This window comes from Antechinus flavipes, chromosome 4 (assembly GCF_016432865.1).
Source record: "Antechinus flavipes isolate AdamAnt ecotype Samford, QLD, Australia chromosome 4, AdamAnt_v2, whole genome shotgun sequence".
Classification (NCBI taxonomy): domain Eukaryota; kingdom Metazoa; phylum Chordata; class Mammalia; order Dasyuromorphia; family Dasyuridae; genus Antechinus; species Antechinus flavipes.
Window position 1 is genome coordinate 136,970,391 of NC_067401.1, and position 22,678 is coordinate 136,993,068.

A 22,678-nucleotide genomic window follows, 5' to 3' on the forward strand; every position below is an offset into this window, starting at 1 on the left:
CTAGCATGAGAATTTCCTCCACCAATCCCTATGACTTGGTGAATATGTCCTATGGAGTTGCCTAAAACACCCAGAGGTTAAATAACTTGTTTGGGATCACTCAAATATTAAATGTGAAATGACACAAATTGAGACTGGGCCCAGAGTGAAGATTCCTGAATTCAAATCTGACCTTAGTCACTGACCAGTTATGTGACCCTGGACAAGTCACTTAATCTGTTTGCCTCAGTAAAATTAACTGGAGAAGGAAATAGCGAACCAGTCCAGTATCTTTGTCAAAAAAAACAAAGAGGTCACAAAGAGTCAGATACAACCAAAATGACTGAACCATGACAAAATTTCCCAACTCCCTTTCTACACTCTGACAAATTGCCTTTTATATACAGTTAGCTGATGAAAATTGAGAGCAGAGACTATGACATATTTGTCTTTACATTTCTCGAAGACCTTCTAACATGGCCTTGTAAAAGGTAGATACTTTGTAAATACTCACTCAATGTCCCATTAAATCCCTCTCCTTTGCTAATCTTCTCATTTTGGATCGCTGACTTCTACTATGATTTGAATAAGCATAAAATTCTACATTAAAATATCATTTTTCTCGCAGCAAAGATATGCATAGAAATAAGTCCCCAATGATGCAGATGTTTCCTGAAGCTACTGATGATGATTTCCTGAATGTCCACCACATAAACCACAGTAAGCTCTTTGAGAGGAACAAGCTGCTCCCTATTCCCCAAACTCAGTTTACATGCATTTACTTAAAAAAAAATAGCAGCTGCTATTATTGCAGTTGCTACACTTGTCAAACCATCACAATTCTTTCTTTTACAATGGAGCCAAAGTGTGAAATTCAGACATTTCTCTCAGGAAGCAAATCCACAAAAGGAGAATTCCTACTAATACATCCCAAACTGGAATAGAGCATCTGTGAATTCCAAGCAAAATTTTAATGATTACCTGGCTAGAACCTTTACTAGAAAATACATTACTTGACTTACTGAAAATCAGATATTTCTCAGCCATTAAAGTACAATTCCTGGCATTGATATATGTGCATTTATAAAAAGGAGTATTAAAAAAGTGTTCCTGATACGTAGCTCTCTTCAACAATGAGATGATTCAAACTAGTTCCACTTGTTCAGTGACGAAGAGAGCCAGCTACGCCCAGAGAGAGGACTATGAGAACTGAGTGTGGACCACAATATAGCATTTTCACTCTTTCTGTTGTTATTTGCTTGCATTTTGTTTTCTTTCTCAGTTTTTCTTTTTCTTCCTTCTTGAGCTGATTTTTTTGTGCAGCAAGATAACTGTATAAAATATGTATGCATATATTGGATTTAACATGTATTTCAACATATTTAACATGTATTGGACTTCCTGCCTGCTAGGGGAGAGAGTTGGGGGAAGAAGATGAAAAATATGGAACAAAAGGTTTGCCAGAGTCAATATTGGAAAAATTACTCTTGCATATGCTTTGTAAATAAAAAGTTTTAATAAAAAAGGTATCCCTGATGCCCAAAGCTCCATGTTGTTACCTACCTTCCCAACACCTAGTTAGAATATTGATTGCATAGTATATTTTCCTCATCATAACAAAAAATCTTATCATTTGACTTCTTCAGTCCTCCTGTTACCAGATTACTTTCTAGGCCACAGATTTAAATATATCATGAATCAATGGACATCCCACACAAGTCTTATAATTCACATGCTTCTATAGAGAAACAAAAAGTCTGAAACCACTACCATCCTTTCACCCATCTACTTCCTTAATTCTTCAAAAGCCACAGGATTTCACCAAAGCAGATGCTCCCTCCACCAACATAAACCACAGTTTCTCACTGCTTTAGAGCACAGTTGTGCTCTAAAATGTGCCTCTTGCTGACCAGTCCTCTACTGATGAGTTCTCTGTTGGGCTGGTTCTCAGATGAAAGACAACAGAAGCTAATGTTGATTCAGTCTTCCCAGCTCAGCATATTTACACATTGTAACCTTGCCTCCCGCCTATCACTCCCACCTATGGCTAAGATAACAGGAAAAGATAATGATAAATATTGGAGGGGATGTGGGAAAACTGGGACACTAATGCATTGTTGGTGGAGTTATGAAATGATCCAGTCATTCTGGAGGACAATTTGGAACTATGGTCAAAAAACTGTAAAACTAAACCCTTTGATCTAGCAGTATCACTACTGGGTCTGTATCCCAAAGAGATCATAAAAGAGGCAAAAGGAGCCACATGTGTAAAAATGTTTGTAAGCAGCCCTTTTTGTAGTGGCAAAGAATTGGAAAATGAGTGAATACCCATAAGTTGGAGAATGGCTGAATAAGTTGTGGTATATGAAAGTAATGAAATATTATTGTTCTATAAAAAATGATAAAGGGGGTGATTTTAGAAAAGCCTGGAAAGACATACATGCTGAACAAGCAAGCAGAACAGAAAAAATATTGTACACAGAAATAAGATTATGCAATGATCGACATGATAGACTTGTTTCTTCTCAGCAATTCAGCAATCCAAAACAATTCCAATAAACTTTGAATGGAAAATGTTATCCACATCCTGAGAGAGTCCGAATGTGAATCAACACATACTGTTTTCATCCTTTTTTGTTTTTTTTCCTTTTCCTGGTTTTTCCCTTTTGTTCTAATCTTTCTCTTCCAATATGACTCATAAGGAAAATGTAAAAAATGAATATACATTTATAACCTACATATATGTACACATACATATATGTACATTTATAACCTATATATATATGTCTACCTAATTTTTTTAAAGAAAAAAGAAAGCATGGTCTTTTTTACGTTTTGTCATTGTATCTCCAGCACCATGTAAGAAGATATCTACAGAATTGGGCTAGTTGCATTTGTGCTCTGCTGGTATAAGAAGGAAGGAAGGAAGGAAGGAAGGAAGGAAGGAAGGAAGGAAGGAAGGAAGGAAGGAAGGAAGGAAGGAAGGAAGGAAGGAAGGAAGGAAGGAAGGAAGGAAAGAAAGAAGGAAGGAAGGACAGGCAAAAAGAAAGAAGGAAAGAATCATGTTAGAAAGAAAGGGAGAAAGAGTGAAAGAAATAAAAGAAGAAATGAAGAAAGAAGGAAAGAAAGGAAGAAGAGAAGGAAGAATGGGAGAAAGAAATAAAGGAAAGAGATAAGAAAGAAAGATCTTGTCTTCTGAATTCTGCTTGTTTCAATTATTCAGGCCAACCCAGGCTGATAATTACATAGTCCCAAGTTGCTGAGTAAAACTGATGCTTAATTAGCCAGCAGGAAAGATCGATTAAGATACAGCAGGGCATCTTGTGAGGTTCTTTAGCATGACTATGGGGAATAGGATCTGGCTCTGGGCCCTTTCAGAGGATAAAACTCTTTGCTGTTACTCTGGGACTTGAGTAGAGTTCTTAAAGTAGATATGCAACTATCAGCCTTTCAAGTCTTTATGCATCCCCTCCACACCTTCTAAAGACAGGAATAATTGGCATTCAATATAAAAATTCCAGATCACAAATACTACCAGATTGAACAAGGCTTTTTTTTTTTCACGTCTCACTATGTCTCCCAGTGACCCCATTCTAGGTAGAAGGTAGGAGGGAAATAGGCTATAAAGGAAGATTTTACATTGCTTTGTGCTTCCTTCTATCTCTCTGCCACCTACTCGTAGCAGATTAGATGCACTTGTTATAAAATGTACGTCTTTTAAAAATAAATCGGATTCTCCTGTGGAAAAATCTCTAGGTTAAGTATAATATTCCAATGCAGTCTGAGGATAGATTATTCCAAATGTTCAAAAGGATCACACATGCAAAGATTGATAAGACATCCCTTCTTCTGGGAAAAGAGATAATGAAATAGACCACAGGTTTAGAGGACAAACCAAGAGGTCTCTAGCTACTGTCAAGTACACTTTACCCTGAAGAAATATGGGTCGACATAATTTTAAACCTTGCCGACTTTTTAAGTTAAATGGAAAGATCTTTAATAAAGGTCAATGGAGTTACCTGAGGCTCAAAAGAAGTCTTCTAATTACTTTAGGCTACACAGATAATTAACTGTATCTTTATACTTTCTCCTACTACATTTATCAAATGTCTGTTGCAGTAGATTATACTTCATCTGAAATATTAAGTAGCAACTGTAATAATAATGGACTTAGACAAACCTGGCTTTGATCTGCTGGAAGCCCCGTAAAATTGCATCTCTGCTCTCCCATGCACTGGTACTAAGATTCTCATTCTGCAAACCTTCTACCAGGTATTCTTCCACATCTAGAAGGAAATAAAAATGACTCAAAAAGAAAGAAGAGGAATTGAAAGGGGAAGGAAGAAAAACAACTAAGGGATCCAGGGATGGTCATTGTTTCCCCATTTTGAAAAATGTATATAGACTGTAACTCATGTCAATATAGGACCCTGTCAGCCTAGAAAGCTAAGGCACATGTCAGCCACAAAGTAGACCTTTTTCCTAAATAAATTATATTTTAATATTAAACATGATCACGGATGGCAGAAGGAATAGGTTGTCAAATTTCATAAACATACAAATGTTGCAAACTAGTCACAGAAAGTGACAAGCCAGCAGGAAACCATGAGAAAATCTTAACAAATACCACTGAATTAAAATCACAATACATAATCAAAAACCTAAGAAAGCAGGCATTCAAAGAAAACAAATTTATTAAGAGGTATAATATCAGTTGGATTACACAGTGTAATGAAGAGAGAGACCATACATGCAATAAAGAAAGAAAGATTGAAAAAAACTGTATATGTGGCTCAAACATATATTATAAATCTAGGTCATGCTAAAAGATCACTTTATATTAATCACTGTAACATTTGGAATCCTAATTTTAAAGGCCATATACATCCTCTACTCTCCCCTAATATATACAATACAGAGGAAAAGCACCATCCTGAAAAGTGGGGAAGCTGTCAGAATTACCACGTGCTTGATTTATTCTGAAAGAAAAGGAAGACCCAAATGTACTCAAAGTATACCTCCAGTTGAAATGCAATTATTTTGAGAAAAAATCATGGATCCTAAATTGGCCAACATCAAATATTTATGTTGTAATGAAATAATAAAATACCTCTTATAAATATATTAGTTTACATAATAATAATAGTTAGCATTTATATAGCATTATAAAGTTTGCAAAGCACTTTACAAATATTATCACATCTGTGTCCTTCCAACAATCCTGGGAAATAGGTGTTATTATTGTTCCCATTTTCTAGGTAAGAAAACTGAGGCAAGCAAATATGAAGTGACTTGCCCAGAGTCACACAGCTAGTTAGTATCTGAGGTCACATGTGAACACAAATCTTCCTGAGTCCAGGTTCAGAATTCTACTGATATCAGCTTATCTCAAGACAGTTTCATAGTTTTGAAATCTTTTCTCAAACATTATTTTATTTGATCTTCCTAAATAGAATTAATGAAAAGTTTTTAATCTCCATTTGATTGAGATGAAAGGGTTTGTCACAAGTTCACAAAGTCACAAAAATAGAATACTTTTGGGTAAGCACCACACATGGAAAATCAAGTGACCTCAAAATTAACTGGGAGAAAGAAAGTGGGCTGTATTTCAATTGGGAAACTGCATGGTGCTTTCAACAATCCCAAACTGCTCCCCAACACAATCCCCTCTATTTTTAATAATGTATATTTTCCTGATAATGTTTGTTGTTGAATTGCTTCAGTCATGTCCATCTCTTTGTTGACTCCATTTGGGATTTTCGTGGTGAAGATATTGGAGTGGTTTGCCATTTCCTTCTCCAACTCATTTTACAGATAAGAAAATTAAGGCTAACAGGATTAAGTGACTTGCCCAGGATCACACAGCCAGTCATTATCTGAGATGGGATTTGAAGTCATGAGGATAAATGTCGTAAGTCAATAGCAGTACAAAGAAAGTCCTGGAATTATCTTAAAGATTTAAGATAAAGTTCATTCACTCTTTAGTCCAAAGAGATCATCAAAAAAGGGGAAAAGATGTACATGTGCAAAAATACTTATAGCAGCCCTTTTCATGGTGGCAAAATATTGGAAATAGAGGGGATGTCCCAATGAGCAGAATCAGGAAAGTATTGTACACAATATCAGCAATATTGTGTGATGACCAGCTATAAGTGACTCAGCTCTTCTTAGCAACACAATGATACAAGAAGAGTACAAAGGATTCATTAAAAAAAATGCTAGCCATAACCAGGTAAAGAACTAATATAGATCAAAGCATATTTTTTCATTTATTTTATTCTTTCTCATATTTTTCCCCTTTTAATCTTTCTCAATTGTGATTAATATGGAAATATGTTTTCTTTTTTCTTTTTTTTTAATTTTATTTTATTTAATAATAACTTTGTATTGGAAATATGTTTTCGATGGTAGCACATGCATAAACTATATCAAACTGCCTATTTTCAGAAGAAAGGAGGGAGAAAAATTTGGAACTCAAAATCTTATAAAAATGAATGCCAAATATATTCTTGACATGTAACTAGGGGGAAAATTAAATACTAATTTTTTAAAGATAAAGTTAAGTCTCTGAAATTAAAAGTTTTGCAGATCAAACATAGCTGATTCTTTATTATATGTCATTAATATTATTACCAAAGTGCTCTAAGTTTCATTAGAGATCTATGGGCAAAGTGAAGGCATTTTTCCAGTCAATGAAAATGCTAACCAACTGTGTAAGACTCTATACTCAGCTAATTAAATATTTATTATAGGCAAAGCATTAGGGATACAAATAAAAAATCAAAACAGCCCCTGCCCTCAAGGAGCTCACATACTAATGAGGGAGACAATACTTCATTAATATGGTTTCAGGTTTCAGGACAAGTTCCATGCTCTTTGAGGAGCATGTGAGGAGAAAAGTCTAGAAAACTTCAAGTGTCAAAGATAGTTTTAACATTTTGTTATAATGTTTCACACTTTTAAATAGCTTCCTTGAAATTGGACAAAAAATACTTTCCTTCCATCAATCAATCAGCCAAAAAGTATTTATTAAGTATCTAGTAAACACCAGACATTTGAGAAATAAAGGTAAAAATGAAACAGTTCCTGACATGCAGAAGCATATATTCAATCACAGAAGCCAAGTAAACCTAAGTATAAAGTAAATACCAGATAATAGTGGAAGTGTTCATCTAAATAGAGCTGGAAGATTCCTTTGAAGTCATGAAATCCATCTCTCTTGTTTTATAGATGAAGAAACTAAAGCTCAGAGAAATTCAGTAACCAGCCCAGTGTCACACAGCTACATAAATGAACAACAACAAAAATAATAATATGTATATAGGGATGACTCAGCCAGAAAAGATCTTTCTTCCAATATATTCACGTAGCTTTACCTCAACACACTTACAAACCACTAACTGCAAGACTCTATGCTCAGCAAATAAAGTATTTATTAAGCATTTATTATGTGCAGAGAGTTAGGGATTCAAATAAAAAATCAAGATAGTCCCTGCCCTCAGGGAGTTCACATACTAATAAGGGAGACAATACATGTAGTTGGAAGGTTTCAGGAGCAAGTTCCATGATCTTTGAAGAGCAACAACAAAGCAGGTGTTCATGTCCCTTCTTTAGAGATGAATGGTCAAGATACTCTCATGGTACTTATATTTCCTTTGAGAGATGTGAAACATGTATGCATAATTAAAATAAGGGTAAGGTAAAGAGAAAGGGAGAACTGATGTATACTTCATTCCTGTACATACTATAGTGTAGAGTATGCAAGTATGATAGAGTCATAATCACTGAATTCCAGAGTTGGGAAGGATCTTGACTGCCATTTATTACACTTCTATATTCACTGAATGAATGCTCTCCACATCATTAAGAAGTGGTGAATACTTTTGCTGAACAGGAACCCACCAAATGTTTCATTATGGGTGGCTTAAATTATCAGAAGTCCCTCCTCATACTGAGCCAAAATTGGCCTACCCTTAAACAAGAGTTTTAAACTTTTTTATTTATCTGTGGCTATCTGGTGAAGTTTATGCATCCCTTCTCAGAAAAAAAATGTTTTTTTTAATGCAGAAAATAAAATACATAGGATTACAAAGTAAGCTTATTTATTGAAATACACTTATCAAAAAACTTTTTAAAGGAAGTTCATGGATCTCTGGTCAAAAATCCTTGCCCTAAAATTTTCACTTATTGAGTCTAGTTTTCTCTGTCTAAGGCCAAGCAATCCTCCTTTTTTGAAACAATTCTTTATAGCTAGACCTCCCTACTCATTGCCATCTTCTCTCCAGGATTAACATCTTTATTTATTTTTGCCATTCTTTATAACTTGCCGTTTTGAGTCCCTTTCTGCTCACCCTTCTTTAGATGCTCTAGCATGTCAATGCCCACCTTAAAATATGTCACTCAGAACTGAATTTCAGTTGTGGACTGTCCAGACCAGAGTACAATAGGATTATCATCTCCCTCATTAAGCTAATTATACATTCTAGGAGCACATTAGCTTCTGCAGCTGCTATATCACATTGTTGACATACTAAGTTTACAATTTTCTCAAAACCCTAGATATTCTTTGTACATGTTTTATACTATAAGCTCCTTGAAGGCAAAAATCATGTTTTGTTAACTTTGTATAATTCCCTCAGCATCTAGAATTCTGAATTATTGAAATATATATATGCTACATACTTGCCTGATAAAAATAGGACTAAAAATGTGTCCTATTTCTTTCCCTATAAAATGGGAGAGTTCAATTAGATGGCCTCTAATGTCCCTTTCAACTTTGACCTTCTGTATCCAAGGTTTTATATTCTAAATCTAATATTCTAGGACCTACAGTTCCTCCTAGCACTGACATCCTGAGTTCTCAGCTCCTTTCTGGCTCTAAAAACCCATGTTCTAAGGTTCTTTCCACTCAGATCTAATGTTTAATGTCCTAAGCTTCCTTCCAGTTGTGAGAGGCTATGGTTCTTATAATTTTCAAAAGATAATATTAAAAAATTATTTATCCATATTTGGGGATTCACTCCTAATGCTTCAGAGGGAAAGTATTACAGATAAGGCATCTTACCAATGAACTACTTATTATAACCATCTACCATACAATGCCATCTCACCTATAATTTAGCCTATAAGTGTGTCTAGGACCAAAAGAGGACAATCTGGTGGTCCAGTGAATAGAGTTCCAGGCCTAGAGTCAGGAAGATTCATTTTCAAATCTGACTTCAACATTTACTAGACATGTGATCCTAGGCAAGTCACTTTGCCCCTTGATCCTCAGTTTCCTCATCTGTAAAAATATCTGGGAAAAAATGGCAGACCATTCTAGTATCTTTGCCAAGAAAACCCCCAATAGAGTCATAAAGAGTGAGACAGGACTGAAAAAATGACTGAACAAGAAGAAAATGGACCTAAAGGAAACCAGTCCAGAAACCAGAAATAAACTTTATAAATTTTGTGTTGCTTTCTTCTTAATTTCTTTAGGACAGGAAAAGAAATTGTAACTGTATTTTCAATAGGAGAAAGGGAAGGAAGAAAACAAGTATCTATTAAGCCAGACACTATGCTAAGCACTTTACTGAAATTATTTAATTTGATTCTCATAACAATCCTGGAAGGTAGCTACTACTACTATTCCCATTTTATGGTTAAGGAAACTGAAGCAGACAGAGGTTAAGTGACTAATGGTGATTTTAAATGTATTCTCTTGGGTTATCTTGACCTAGTGAAATAAGAACAATTGTTGCCTCTTTGTCCTTACTACAATATAAGGACAAGGCCTTGGTAAATTCAATATTCACTCAAGTAACTCCCAGCAAGCAAAGCATTCACAGATCAGTGTCTAATTTATTTATCCTTCTTTGCTATAGTCATGGGAACAAAACATTACCTTGTCCATTTTCACATCCATTAAGAACAAATGGAAGAGAGGCTGGAGATGATGTTTAAATTTTCACTTTAAAACTAATTTTGATTTTTTTTTAAGTATAACCATCAACTATGATCCTTGAAGCCATTTTTGAAGCAGCAAAACCCATCTTGGCCGACAAGGTTGAAATCAGAGCCACCAGCTTTGTGTGTACAAGGGAAATGGAGTACAAGAATCGTCAGTATGCTGTGTCGTGTTTTGTTCCAAGCTGCCTGATTGCTTTTGTCCTATGATCCAAGAAATGTGTGACATTTATTTTTTCATGCCTCCTCTAGCTCATGAGAAAAAAGAAATAGGCAGCTAGTACACTTGTGTAGATCTCAGAAAAAGCTCTAGAAATCAACATAATCCTAACTGAGGTTCACAGAGCTACCAAACTAAAAATTGGGCGCCACCATTTTTGTGACTTTCATTTTGGGAGAACTAAGAATTTTTCTAAAAATTCATTCAGAAGTTGAACATTCAAAAGAAAGTGTGCTGGCATTCAATTTTAAAAATGTTTGATGAAATAGACATAGGTAAGTGGGACAGTGGATGGAGTGCCAGGAAGACCTGAATTTATACCTGGCCTCAGACACTTATTAGTCATTTAATTTTGTTTAACTCAGTTTTTTCATCATAAAATGATCTAGAGAAGGAAATGGCAAACCACTGCAGTATCTTTTCTAAGAAAACCCTCAAAGGGGTCCCAAACAGTCAAACGTGACTGAAAAATGGGGGCAGTGGATAGAGCACCAGCCCTGAAATCAGAAGGACCTGAGTTCAAATTTGACCCCAGACATTTAACACTTCCTGGCTATATGATCCTGAACAAGTCACTTAACCCCAATTGCCTGAGCAAAAAAGAACAACAACAAAAGGCTAAACAATATATAGAATTATAGAGTATCAGGAGTCAGCTACAGCAGTGATCTTCAAAGTGGGGGCCATGAAATAAAACAACAAGATGGAAGATATATCAGATACCACCCTCCATAGAATAGCCAATCATGGCACAACTTCAACACAACTAAGACCAAGACATTTACTCATTAATAGACCTCATCTACTTGTGTGAGCTCCCATTCTCTTTTATTTTATACCATGATCCAGATGCTGGCAGTAGCTGAGGAGAGAAAATCCACCCTTCCCCCAAGCTCTAGTCCCATAACCTAGATTACTTGAAGGTTACTCTGTGTCCCGAGGCAGGGCCAAGTATACCTAACCTTTTTCATTTTTAGCTGGATTCAAGTGAGCTACACAGGATGAGCTGACATGGTTGGGTAGTGTGACCTGTGCTACAGATCTCACTACTTTATCTTCCCTCCCAAAGCATATTTCTTTTCTTTACCTCCTTATTTCTGCAGATAATGCCATTCTCCTTCCAGTCTCCCAAGATCTCAACTGCCTCATTATCCTTGTCTCTTTACTCAACAGAAATGGCTCTCTTCACAATTACTAAGGATTTCCTAACAGCCAAGTTGGATAGCTTTTTTTTTTTTTTTTGGATCCTCTTTCTTCTGGACATAAAGATGCACTAATCAACACTGTCATGACTCTAAATATCTTCTCCATGTAGAATATTCTTCTCCCCTCACTTGATTTGCTGAAAACATTATTAAATTTCCCACGTTAAAAAAAAAAACTCAAGTCTCTGAAATTTAAAAATGAAGTTTGAGTGTCTTTTGAACCCATTTGTTAAAAATACAAAAATGGAATATCTTCTGATTGGCCCCCAAGAACAAATGATTGACATGAGGAAAAATGAGATTTAAACTAGTTAAATTTCAACAGAGAAATCTTCTTCCTATAATTTATGAATAGAATTGAAAATTGAATATGATGAGTCAGTAAGCCCAACCAATGATGTCATTCTTCCAAATGGATCTATGAATCTCTATAAAGCATCTTTTCCTGCTCTGATATAAAACTAAGCATCTTATTAAAAGTAAGCACCAAAATAAGTTTAGATTAATACCTTCAAATCATTACTGCAAAGTGTTAAATCAAGATTTTAAAACAAATACTGAAGCATTTTCAATTACATTGCTTTTGCTAACCACACTATTTTCCTCTCATTTTTTGCAAGGCAAAAAGTTTTTTGTGTTGTTAATAAATGAAATATTTTATCTTTATCTCATTCTTTTTTATATCTCATGTCTATTTTGTGTATGTTAATGTATGTGTTCTTAATAGAGTAAGAATTATCTGTGTATAATTTGTAAGTAAACACATATTGAGAATATACTCACGATGCTTTAATCATTCAGTCTTCATGACCTTATTTGAATTTTAGGGGCAAAAATACTGGAGTGCTTTGCCATTTCCTTCTCCAGTTCATTTTATAGATGAGAAAACTGAGGCAAATAGAGTTAAATGACTTGCCAGGTTCATATAGTCAATAAATGTCTGAGGCTGGTCCAGACCTGGCACTATCCACTGTGCCACCTAGTTGCTCATCATAGGAATAAACAATTATTTAAAAGTTAGAGAATATTGATGTTATATACTTCATCATTCACCTTAAGAACATATCTCCTGTAAAAGATCCTTGACATTTTGTTATTCAACCAGCCTTGGCTTAAATACTTTCAGTGATGAAAAACTTATCATATTTATATTTGGCTATTCCTAATTATAAATTTCTTCCTCATATCAGTTGGAATAGCACTCTCTGTAACTATAATGCTAGTGCCTTCCCTCTGGTAATGATCTCTCACTTATCCTTACTATTAACAGTTGTTTGCTTGTCATCTCCCCCATTAGTCTCTGATCTCTTTAAGGGTAGGAAATGGTCTTTTATCTTTTTTTTTTTTAATCTCCAGTGTTTGGCACACTACCAGGCACATTGTAGATACTTAATAAAATCTTGTTGTCTTGACTTAAACCATTTGCTCTCTCACCAGATCTCCACTATCCTCTACTTGGACAGCTGATTTTTTTGAACCATGTTCAGGATTTTATATTTATCTCAAATAAAATAAATAAGAATGTCATCTTATTACATTTGGACAAAACTTCTATTCTATAGAGAGCATCAATAGGATTCACGTTGCTTATCATCTGTATTATCCAATATCTCTGAAAGTAAAACTCATTTCATAATCAACTTTGGATAGATATTTTATGTATCTAAACACAGTTCTTGACTTGTCATGTCCCTTCCACATGAATTCCTCCTTCCCCTCTTTCCTGGTATAGATTTCTCTCCTTCCATAATAATAGCTAGTATTTATATACTTTCAGGTTTGCAAAGCACTTTATAAGTATTTTCTTTTGCCCTCACAACAATCTTGGGAGATAGGTATTATTATTCCCGTTTTACAGATAAGAAAACTGAGGCAAACTATGCTTCAGTGACTTGTCCAGGGTCACAAAACTAGTAGGTATCTAAGGATGTATTTGAACTCAAATTTTCCTGATTCTGGGTCTAGGGCTCTCTTCACCTAGCTGCCTCTACCATTACTCTGGATTATCACATCCTACAGCATTCCCCCACCCACTCCTAGATAATAAGTAGGCTAACCTACTAATGATTAGAAAATGCTAGAAGACTGAAATGAACTGATGCAAAGTGAAGTGAATAGAACTAGAAGACTGTACATAGTCAAAGCAATATTGAATGATAATCAACTGTGAATGACAGCTATTCTTTTAATACAATGATTCAAGAGAATTCTGAAGGATTTATGATGAAAATGCAAATAACCTCCAGAAAATGAACTGACAGAATTTGAAAACAGACAGAAATATGCTTTTTTATTTTCTTTATTATTCTTGGAGGTTTTTTGGTCTACATTTTCTTTTGCAACCTGGCTAATGTAGAAATGTTTTGCATTCCTGCACATTATAATCAATATTAAATTGCTTGCATTCTCAAGGAGGGAGAAGGAGAAGAAGAGAGGGAAATAATTTAGAATTCAATTTATTAAGTGAATGTAAATTTTTTTATTTACATGTAATTGAGAAAAATAAAATAAAATATAAATAAATAGATGAATAAAAAAAAGAAAATAAAGAAAATGTCAAAGATTAAAAAGTCACATCACTAATAAATGACATACCATCAGCCTTCACTCCTTTTCCCTTGCAAGAATTTAAGAATAAACTTAGACTATGGAAATAAGCAATGAGCAACTTAAAGCTTGACAAATCATCTGGTGGAACTACCCAACCTATCCTGCAACACTTACATGCTAGAAAAAAAACAGGAAATATATCAGAAACACAGGGAAAACAACATAGAAAGGATAAAATAGCTAAATTTGTAGAGCTTTCCATTGGTGGTTTCCAAGATGTAAAAAAAAGACCTAGAAATGGGAAGGTCCTGTTTTTTAAAAAAACTCTATAAACAAGCTAAAATGTCAAACTGTCTTCTTTGATAATACTAAAAATAACAATAGCTTGCACTTGTATAGTGTTTTAAGTTTTGCAATGCTCCATACATTTGCTTGTCACTAGAGCTTTACATCAACCCTAAGAGAGGTGCTGAATTAACTAGAATAGTTACCATTTCCTCCTCTGATTCATTTTATAGATGAGGAAAATGAGACAGAGTTAAATGACTTATCTACGTTCACACAGGTAATATCTGATGCCAGATTTGACCTCAAGAAGAGGAATCTTCCTGATTCCAGGTCCCTTCCTCTATCCACTGTGCCTCCTAGCTGCCCCACAAGTAAATTTAGAAGATATCTAGTCCACCTTCTTTTATAGATGAAAAATCTGGGACTCAGAAAGGATAAGCAAGCTGCCCAAATAAGAGGATTCAATTCTATGTCCTCTAACTCTGTCTAGTACTTTCCCTTATACTAGGCTACCTCTGGGTACATAATTTTGTACTAATTTATCTATGTATGTTATTTCTGACCAACAGACTATAAATATAAACCCTTTGAGATAAGGACTGTTTCTTTTCTTTTTTTTTGTCTAGGTATACCCAGTACTTATCACTGTACCTTATTATGTATCACTTAATAAGTGTTTGCTGATTGATTAAGAACTTTCTATGTGCTAACATACACATTTAAAGGGGAAAAGAAGCATCTTTCATGAATCTTTGTAAGCAATAATAATTCACCACTAATAATCAGCTATTCAGAAGACAAGTCAAATATGAGGCCGCAAAAAAGAGCTCTGAGCAGGCAAAATAGATGATACAAAATCTATATGCTAAAATCAGGCAATTTGTTCACAAGAGGGCCCCTCAAAAGCTACTTTCTTTCATTTTACACAAAATTCTAACAAGTTTCTAAGCCCAGGATAGATTCAAAGCAACAAATCAGAAATTGGAATTCTCTCTGGGAAGGGAAAGTGGTTGATATTATAGGGAAGCAAACTGACAGCCGTGGAATATGGGAGCTTTTAGCAATGTGAGAAACAACTACAGGAAGCACTAAGAAAACAAAACAAAACAAAACCCCCAAACAATTCAATTCAAAAGTATAGCAATCTTGGCACTATCTAATTCCCAATGGATCTGTGATCTCAACAGATGTGATTGTTTCCTCCAGTGTTACAGACTGCAACACACCCATGCCTGCCCAACTTGTGTAATTCTTGCCCATGTTTTCCCATAAGTTTGGCAAAGACACCTCGCCAATATGCAAGAGCAACTGTGTCTATGGCAGACATACTCAATGGGCACTGAGAGTATCGTGTTTCAGGGCAATACAATTAGTACCATTCATAAGAAAAGACAATTCCATTTCTAAATATTCTTTTATATATGACATTTTAGAAAGTTTTCCATTCAATAGCTAAAATATTCCAAGTATGCAGAACAATCATTCCCAAAGGTTCCTAGATAGCCATGGTTTTGCTGTACTGAATCAGATTTTATGGTTGGCTGCATCAACCAATAGAAAACGAGTCTGTAATCTGGAAGGAAATGATTAATAGCTATTTCATTCAAAGGTGGTTTAAAGTAAGTAACCATAGGCATTTCAAAGTGACTTAAAACAGAGATTGTTACAACATGTGGCTGGCTGTGTTGATCCTATTTGGACTTTATTTATTTTCTAGTCCAGACAGGAGGATTTGGATACTTTGCAGGTAACTAGGGCTAACTCTATAGACACTGAGCAATAAACAGGCCCCCATTTTCTTATGAAGGATCCTTACCCCCCCCCAAAAAAAAGTTATTATAGTCACCATATTTTACTTCATCTTCAAAGGTCCTTCCAGGAAGATAAAGAAAATACTGGAAGTTTATATCTCTCTATTACAATGATTATGTACACCGACAGCATTCTGTTGTTTGTTTTCCAAGATGCTGTTATCAAAAGCTACAGAAAGATAGCTGACTTCCATCGAAAGCAAAGTTATTTGACAAACAGACCTGAATATTTCCTCCTCTTTCAACAAATCCAGAAAATGCCCTTCATTGTACTTATCTGTAATTTATTTATGTGCTGATAGGCAACCAGTTACTATTTTTATTGGGAGCACTTGACAAGAGTCCCTTTAAGGACACTGTTTCCTTGACTATTATTGTTTTGATCTTTGCCAAAACTCCAATAGAGCATTTCCAAACTTTTAAGAAAAATGATGTATTCTGAATCTAAAAAAATTATGCTTGTGGTTTTTTACAATTCAAAACATTTGCTCAAAATTCCATATATATTTACATTTATATATACACACATATACATATATAATTCTAAAAGCACATATCTCCATGAGAAAAAAAAATTCTTAAGTCAAGCTTTGAATTTATAGACTCTCCTTAAATCATTGCAGAGATACCTTATGTTTCAGTTTATAAAACTAGATATTCACTGTGGAGATCATATATTCTGTCCCTGCCCTCTCTACTTCCTAATTATAGTGATACTCATGATATAGGCTATATACCCCAAAACTTCCACAGAAACATTATATAATGATCAGGACCTACATAGAATCACAGAACGCAAGGGCCTAAAAGGGGCCTCAGAAACAAGACAGAGCAGTAGAAACAGTACCAGGCTTGCAGTCAGGAAGACCTAGATTTAAATCTCACCTTTAGCATGTGATGGCTATGTGACCATGGGCAAGCTATGTAAGCTATCTGGACCTTAGTTTCCTCATCTGTAAAGTGGGAGAGGGTGGGAGAGTGTTCAACTAGATGGTAGGCAAGATTTTTTCCACTCTAAATCAATAGTCCTATGATCTTTTGAATTCAAGTATACCCAGATACACTGTAAAACATACCATGCCTACAGTCTCTCCCCATTCCTGTTCATCCTTCACTCCATTATCAAAGTGATCTTCCTAAAAGGCAGATCTGACCATTTGTTGTTATCGTACAGTTGTTTTTCATTTGTATCTGACTCTGTGATCTCATTTGAGGTTTTCCTGGTGAAGATATTGGAGTAGTTTGCCCTTTCCTTCTGCAGCTCATTTTACAATTGGGGAAACTGAGGTAAGCAGTGACTTCTCTAGGATCACACAGCTAGTGAGATTTGAACTCAGGATGAGGAGTCTTCCTGACTCCAGTCATAGCACCCTAACCTTTGCACCACTTAGCTGCTTATAACATTCCTCTATTAATAAACTTCAGTTGCTCCCTATCAACTCCATAATCAGAACCTGCTCCCTCTTACCTTTCTAGGCTTCTTATACCTCATTGCCCCCTGCTTCCCCCCAAACCTGCATATATTCTGTGATTCAATGACACTGCTTTATAAACAAACCACTCCATTCTCTCAACTTTTTCACTGGTTATCTGTCTTCCTCTTCACTTCCTGTCCTCCCTGGCTTCCTTGAAGTCCTAGCTAAAATCCCATCTTCCATGAGAAATCTTTCCCTCTCCTCTTTAATCTTTCTTTGGTTGATTACCTCCAATTTGTCCTGTATATATGTTGATTGTATATAATTGTTTGTATGTCTACCCTATTTGATGGGTTTTTTTTTTGGTCTTACTTTATGTCTTGGCTCCATGTCTGACAAAGAGTAGGTACATAATAAAGGCTAGCTGACAGACTGGGACAAATTACTGACTTACTAATAAACACAAGTAAAAGCTTAACAGTCAGGTTCTGCTTAAAGACTTCTAGTAAGGGAAGAACATATTACACTCCTGAGACAACTCATTCCAATTTTTTTTTCAGTTTTCTTAAGATGTTTTTCCTTACTTTGAGATATATGATCTGCTCCCTTTCAATTTCTCCCCTTAATTTTTTTCTTGTGGAGTTAAGCAAACCTAACACCTCTTTCATATAAAAACCCTTCAAATTCTTAAAGATAACTATAATGTTTGATCATAAGATCAAAGATTTAGAGCTAGAAAGAGGTGTTATATGTCACTTAGTCCCATCACCTCATTTTTCTTTCTTTTGTTCTCCCCCTTCTTTTCTCTCTCCCTTTTTTGTGTGTATGTATCTATTTATCCCTCTGTCTTTTTCTCTGTCTCTCATCTCCCTCTTGTTCCTCCCCCCCTCCCCTTTCTTTCTCTTTTTGTCTTTCCCTTGCACTCCTCCCCCATCTTTCTCCTCTCTTCATTTCCCCTCTCTCTCCTTCCCTTCTTCCCCCCTCCCTATCTCTCTCTCCTTTCTCTCTCCTTCTCTTCCTCCTCCCCTCAACTCTCTGATTTTATACAGCTCCATAATTCATTCCTTACATTCTCAGAGTTGCCCATGGCACTAAACAGTTAGTGACTTGCCCATGAACACACAGCCACTGAATGTTAGCACTTGAACTGAGGTCTGCCTGACTCCTAAGCCAATTCTCTATTAGTTATGCCATTTTTCCTCATTTTCCATTTGAAGAACAAGAGGTAAAAACAAAGTCAGCTTAAGAATCAATGAACAAACATATCTTAAAGACCTAGGCTCTGAGCTAGGGGTTATAAACACAATCATTTAAACAATTCTTACTTGCAAGGACCTAACATTATAATCATTATCTTATCAAAGTCCTTTTGAAACTGTGGCACCCCAAACAGCACATAATATTTCATATGGGGCCAGATTAATACAAGAATAGCGGGACATATTGTCTAATTGTGAACAATAAATCCTAAAGAAGAAAACCCTGAAAACAGCAACTACTAGAAGAGTTACTATATTTCTATGCTCTAACAATCCACCTTTTTGAGCATCACGAAGAGATTATTTTACTGACTCACATCTGAAGGGAAAGGGAAGGGAAATAAGCATTTTTATAGTGCCTATGTGTCAGACTCTGGATCAAGCATTTTTTATAGATAATTCCTCATTTGATACTCAAACAAACAAACAAACAAACAAACCTGAAAAGTAGGTGTAATTATTATTCCCATTTTATAGTTGAAGAAACTGAAGTAAATAAAGGTTAAGTAACTAGACCAATGCTACACAACTAGCAGGCTACATTTGAATTTAGGTCTTTCTGACTCAAGGCCCAGTACTATTCACTTTACCACCCAGCTGCCTGATATTGCTATAAGCATGAAAAACCACACAAATGACAGATTCCTACTCCATTCACTAAAGAAATCTTTACTTATGTTTGTTCCTCACTTCCTATTCCTTGAGATAAATGGGTTCCTAAATGTAAACTTTTCAGAAAATATTCTTAACAAATATGTTAACTAAGTGAATTCCTTAAATTTTAACCTCAGACTCCACCTTATATACTAGGAGGCCCAAGCACTGTACAGATTGTTAAGACACAGCAAGTTTGATACAGAAGTATGTGACATGCAATTAATCTCCATTCATAGCCTGCTATACTTGTCAGCAAACAAAGGCCCTGCTTTAGAAGGAGATCTGAAGACTTCAATTAAAAACAGTCAGCTAACAAGAAAATAATCTAAGTTAAAGGAAGGTGGCAGGTGCAGAAATGAGTTGTTTACCGAAGTGTCAGTTCCAAACAATAAAATGCCGGCACATCAAAAATGCTGAAGGGTTAGCTTTCAATGAAAAAACCACTGAAAACAAATAGGAGTTTTGCTCTAGGTCTGCCTTCATCGGAGTAAAGAAGCAGAAGAATTTAGAGAAGTCTGTCATATATAGTCATATATTTGTGTATGTATATATATATATATACATATATATATATATATAATAGTGTGTGTATGTGATGGTTATATAGTGTATATATGTGGCTCTATATAAATTGTGTATGTGTAGTATATATATAGCATATCTTTTGTATATATTATATATATATATATTTTATGTGGTATGTACATATGATGAATATATAATATGTATATAGGTAATATATGTGTATATATATTGTGTATATATATTGTGTATATATATTGAGTATATATGGTATATGTGTGTGTGTATATATACATATATACACACATATGTGGTACAAATATAGTGTGTGCATATATACAAATATATATATATTGTTTGTATACATATATATGTTGTATATCTATGTAAAATGCTAATGTAAAAGAAAAACTCACAAGGTTGGGGAGAATTCAATTCAAGTCAATCCCACAGACTTTTATTAAGCATCATGTGCCAGGTGCTATACTAAATAATTAGAATAGAAAGCCAAAAATTAAACAGTCCCTGCCCTCAAGAAGCTTACAATTTCAGGGAGGAGGGAAATATAATGTGCACATAAGTAAGGAATTAAAAAGCATTTCCAAGAGATAAAGAGTGCTAATAACTAGGAGAATCAGGATAAACTCTCCATTAAGAGATAGTATCTGCACTTGGTTTTGAAGAAACTAGGTTTTCTATGAAATGGGGCAAAGAAGGGAATGAATTGCAGACTTAAGAGACCTAGGAAGAAACTGAGCTCCTCAACTATGTACTTTAAGCAAAAAAGCTAAAGGAATTCTTAGTTTGTACTTAAAAACAAGAAGTCACAAAGCAAAAGGCGAGAAGGAAATACTCTAAAGTCCCTTCTGACCTGTTCAATGTATGAACAGCTTCTGATACCTATAGCCAAAGTTTATGGAAGTTATAATTAAAATGGATTCTGAGTGTCTCAACCTTAAAGCAACATCTGGCTGGAAAAGAATGATCAGCATTATTTATACAGAAACAAGCCAGAAATGAAACCTATTGCTGAGAATGATGTCAAATATAATCTTTTTTCTTCATTTAATAAAAAGGAAACAAAGGCTTACAAAGAGAAATTGATTTCCTTGCTAAAAGTCACAAAGGCAGTATGTACCAAATCTGGATTTTAACTCAGATCATGGGGTTTGTTTAGAACTGCAACCCCCTATTTTAAACAAAAAACCTGAGGGCTATATGAATATTAAGTGTCAGAGGTAATATTTGAACTCAGATCCTTTGCCCAAGATTGCATCACAAGCAGAGCTGGAGCTAGAAAACAGGTCTCCTAAATCCAAGGCCTGTGTTCTTTCCACGATACCATTACCAGGAGGTTAAGGGAAATAAGAAATAAATTATTTCTAATGGAAATAGAGAAACATACCATGTGTCCCAAAGCATACTACTGTTGATAGCTATTGTTAAGTATGAGTAGTCTGGTAAAGAGATACTTAATGAAGCACAGACTCCATGACCCTGTCCTCAAAAGCCATATAAAGGAACAAAAGTTTTAGTCACTTTTGAGTTTCTAAGTGGAGTTCAAATCTAAAAAAAGTGCCATCTGCCTGAGCTCACTTCCACCAACTGCCAGCTGGTGAAGTCTGTTTTAGGGCTGGGAACTTTAAAAAGTTTCAATGTGGTCTTAACTTTTAAAAGGGGAAGGGCCAGTCCACTAGCCTGAGGATGCTTTTTCAGGAAGATGCAAGACTGATGATAAGCAGGACCTCTTGAGAAAGAATGGGTCACTTGCCCTTAAGGGGTCACTCGATCACAGATTTACATCTGGAATAAACTTGAGAGGCAACAGAGCCCAAAGTTCTAGTTTCAAGATATAGACAATGAGAGCCAGTCTAGAGTCCCGTTGGCGGTGGCTAACGTATCCAACTAGGATGGGAGAGTCCTTCAGGTTCAGCAGACCCACCAGAAACCAGGACTGCCCCCCACCCTCATCCCCAGACCTTTGTACAGATAGAACTACAGACTCCCAGAGACCTCTCACAGACCCGCTTTAAGCCGGAAGGTGAGAATGGGCTGAGGGTCTTGATAGGAAGTGAGGGGAAAAGTCCATACTTGGACCAGCAGAAGCCCACTCGGAGGGGACCGCCTACCCCCAACCTCCCCAAGGCCTCATTTCCTTTCTTAACCTCAGCGCCTCTAAACTTTCTGCAACCGGGGTGGGGGCAGGGAGGGTATCAGAGGTGGTTCCGGACTTTACCTTCCAAGAGCCAACGGATGTCCTCGGGGAGGGTGACAGCAGCCTGCATTTGGAGGGGACTGGAGAGGCTGGGGCGCGGGTGAGGGTTGAAGGGGCTGAGGACCTTGGCCAAAAGAAGGAAGGTGAGATGGGTGCTTGGAAAGGGGGAGGACGGCGGGTGGAGCCGGCTGGTGAAGCACCTGCTGCCGGGTCAGGGGAGGGCTGGGGCTCCTGTCGCTGCTGGGGCTGCCGCTACAGCCGAGGATGCTGCCTCCGGGAGAATGGGGCGGGGCGCACGCGAGGGGACGACTCAGGAAACGGCGCGCGCTGCAGGGCGCGTGGGGAGGGCGGGAGGGGCAAGAAGGTGCAGCGCCCCAAGGGCCCCCCAACACACACACTGTCAGAGCTTAGGGTTAGAACCGGCGATGCTAGAGCCTCCTACGCTCTGCCAACACCCGAGCCTCTCCTGTTCTGCACGGGCAAGATACTGGAGAGATAGGGGGAAGGGAAAACCTCTTTGGGCTTTTTAAAGCTCCAAATCCATATTTTTTCTAGCCTGGATTGGCATCTAGCCGAGGCTTTTAGCATCCTTGAAGGCCTCATCCAATTTTT

At 36.2% G+C, this 22,678-nt stretch overlaps 1 protein-coding gene across 2 annotated transcripts in view; it reads right to left on the bottom strand.

The window, feature by feature from the left end:
- The window catches only part of SKAP1 (src kinase associated phosphoprotein 1), a 380,507-nt gene extending 358,111 nt beyond the window's left edge, over window positions 1–22,396 (bottom strand). For both annotated transcript variants that reach the window (XM_051994724.1, XM_051994723.1), the window contains exons 1-2: window positions 22,088–22,396; window positions 4,160–4,265 (exon numbers count right to left, since the gene is read on the bottom strand). In XM_051994724.1, the coding sequence (XP_051850684.1) occupies window positions 4,160–4,265; window positions 22,088–22,136 (155 nt within the window). In that variant the 5' untranslated portion in view covers window positions 22,137–22,396. The remainder of the gene's footprint in view (window positions 1–4,159; window positions 4,266–22,087) is intronic.
- Window positions 22,397–22,678: the final 282 nt, after the last annotated feature.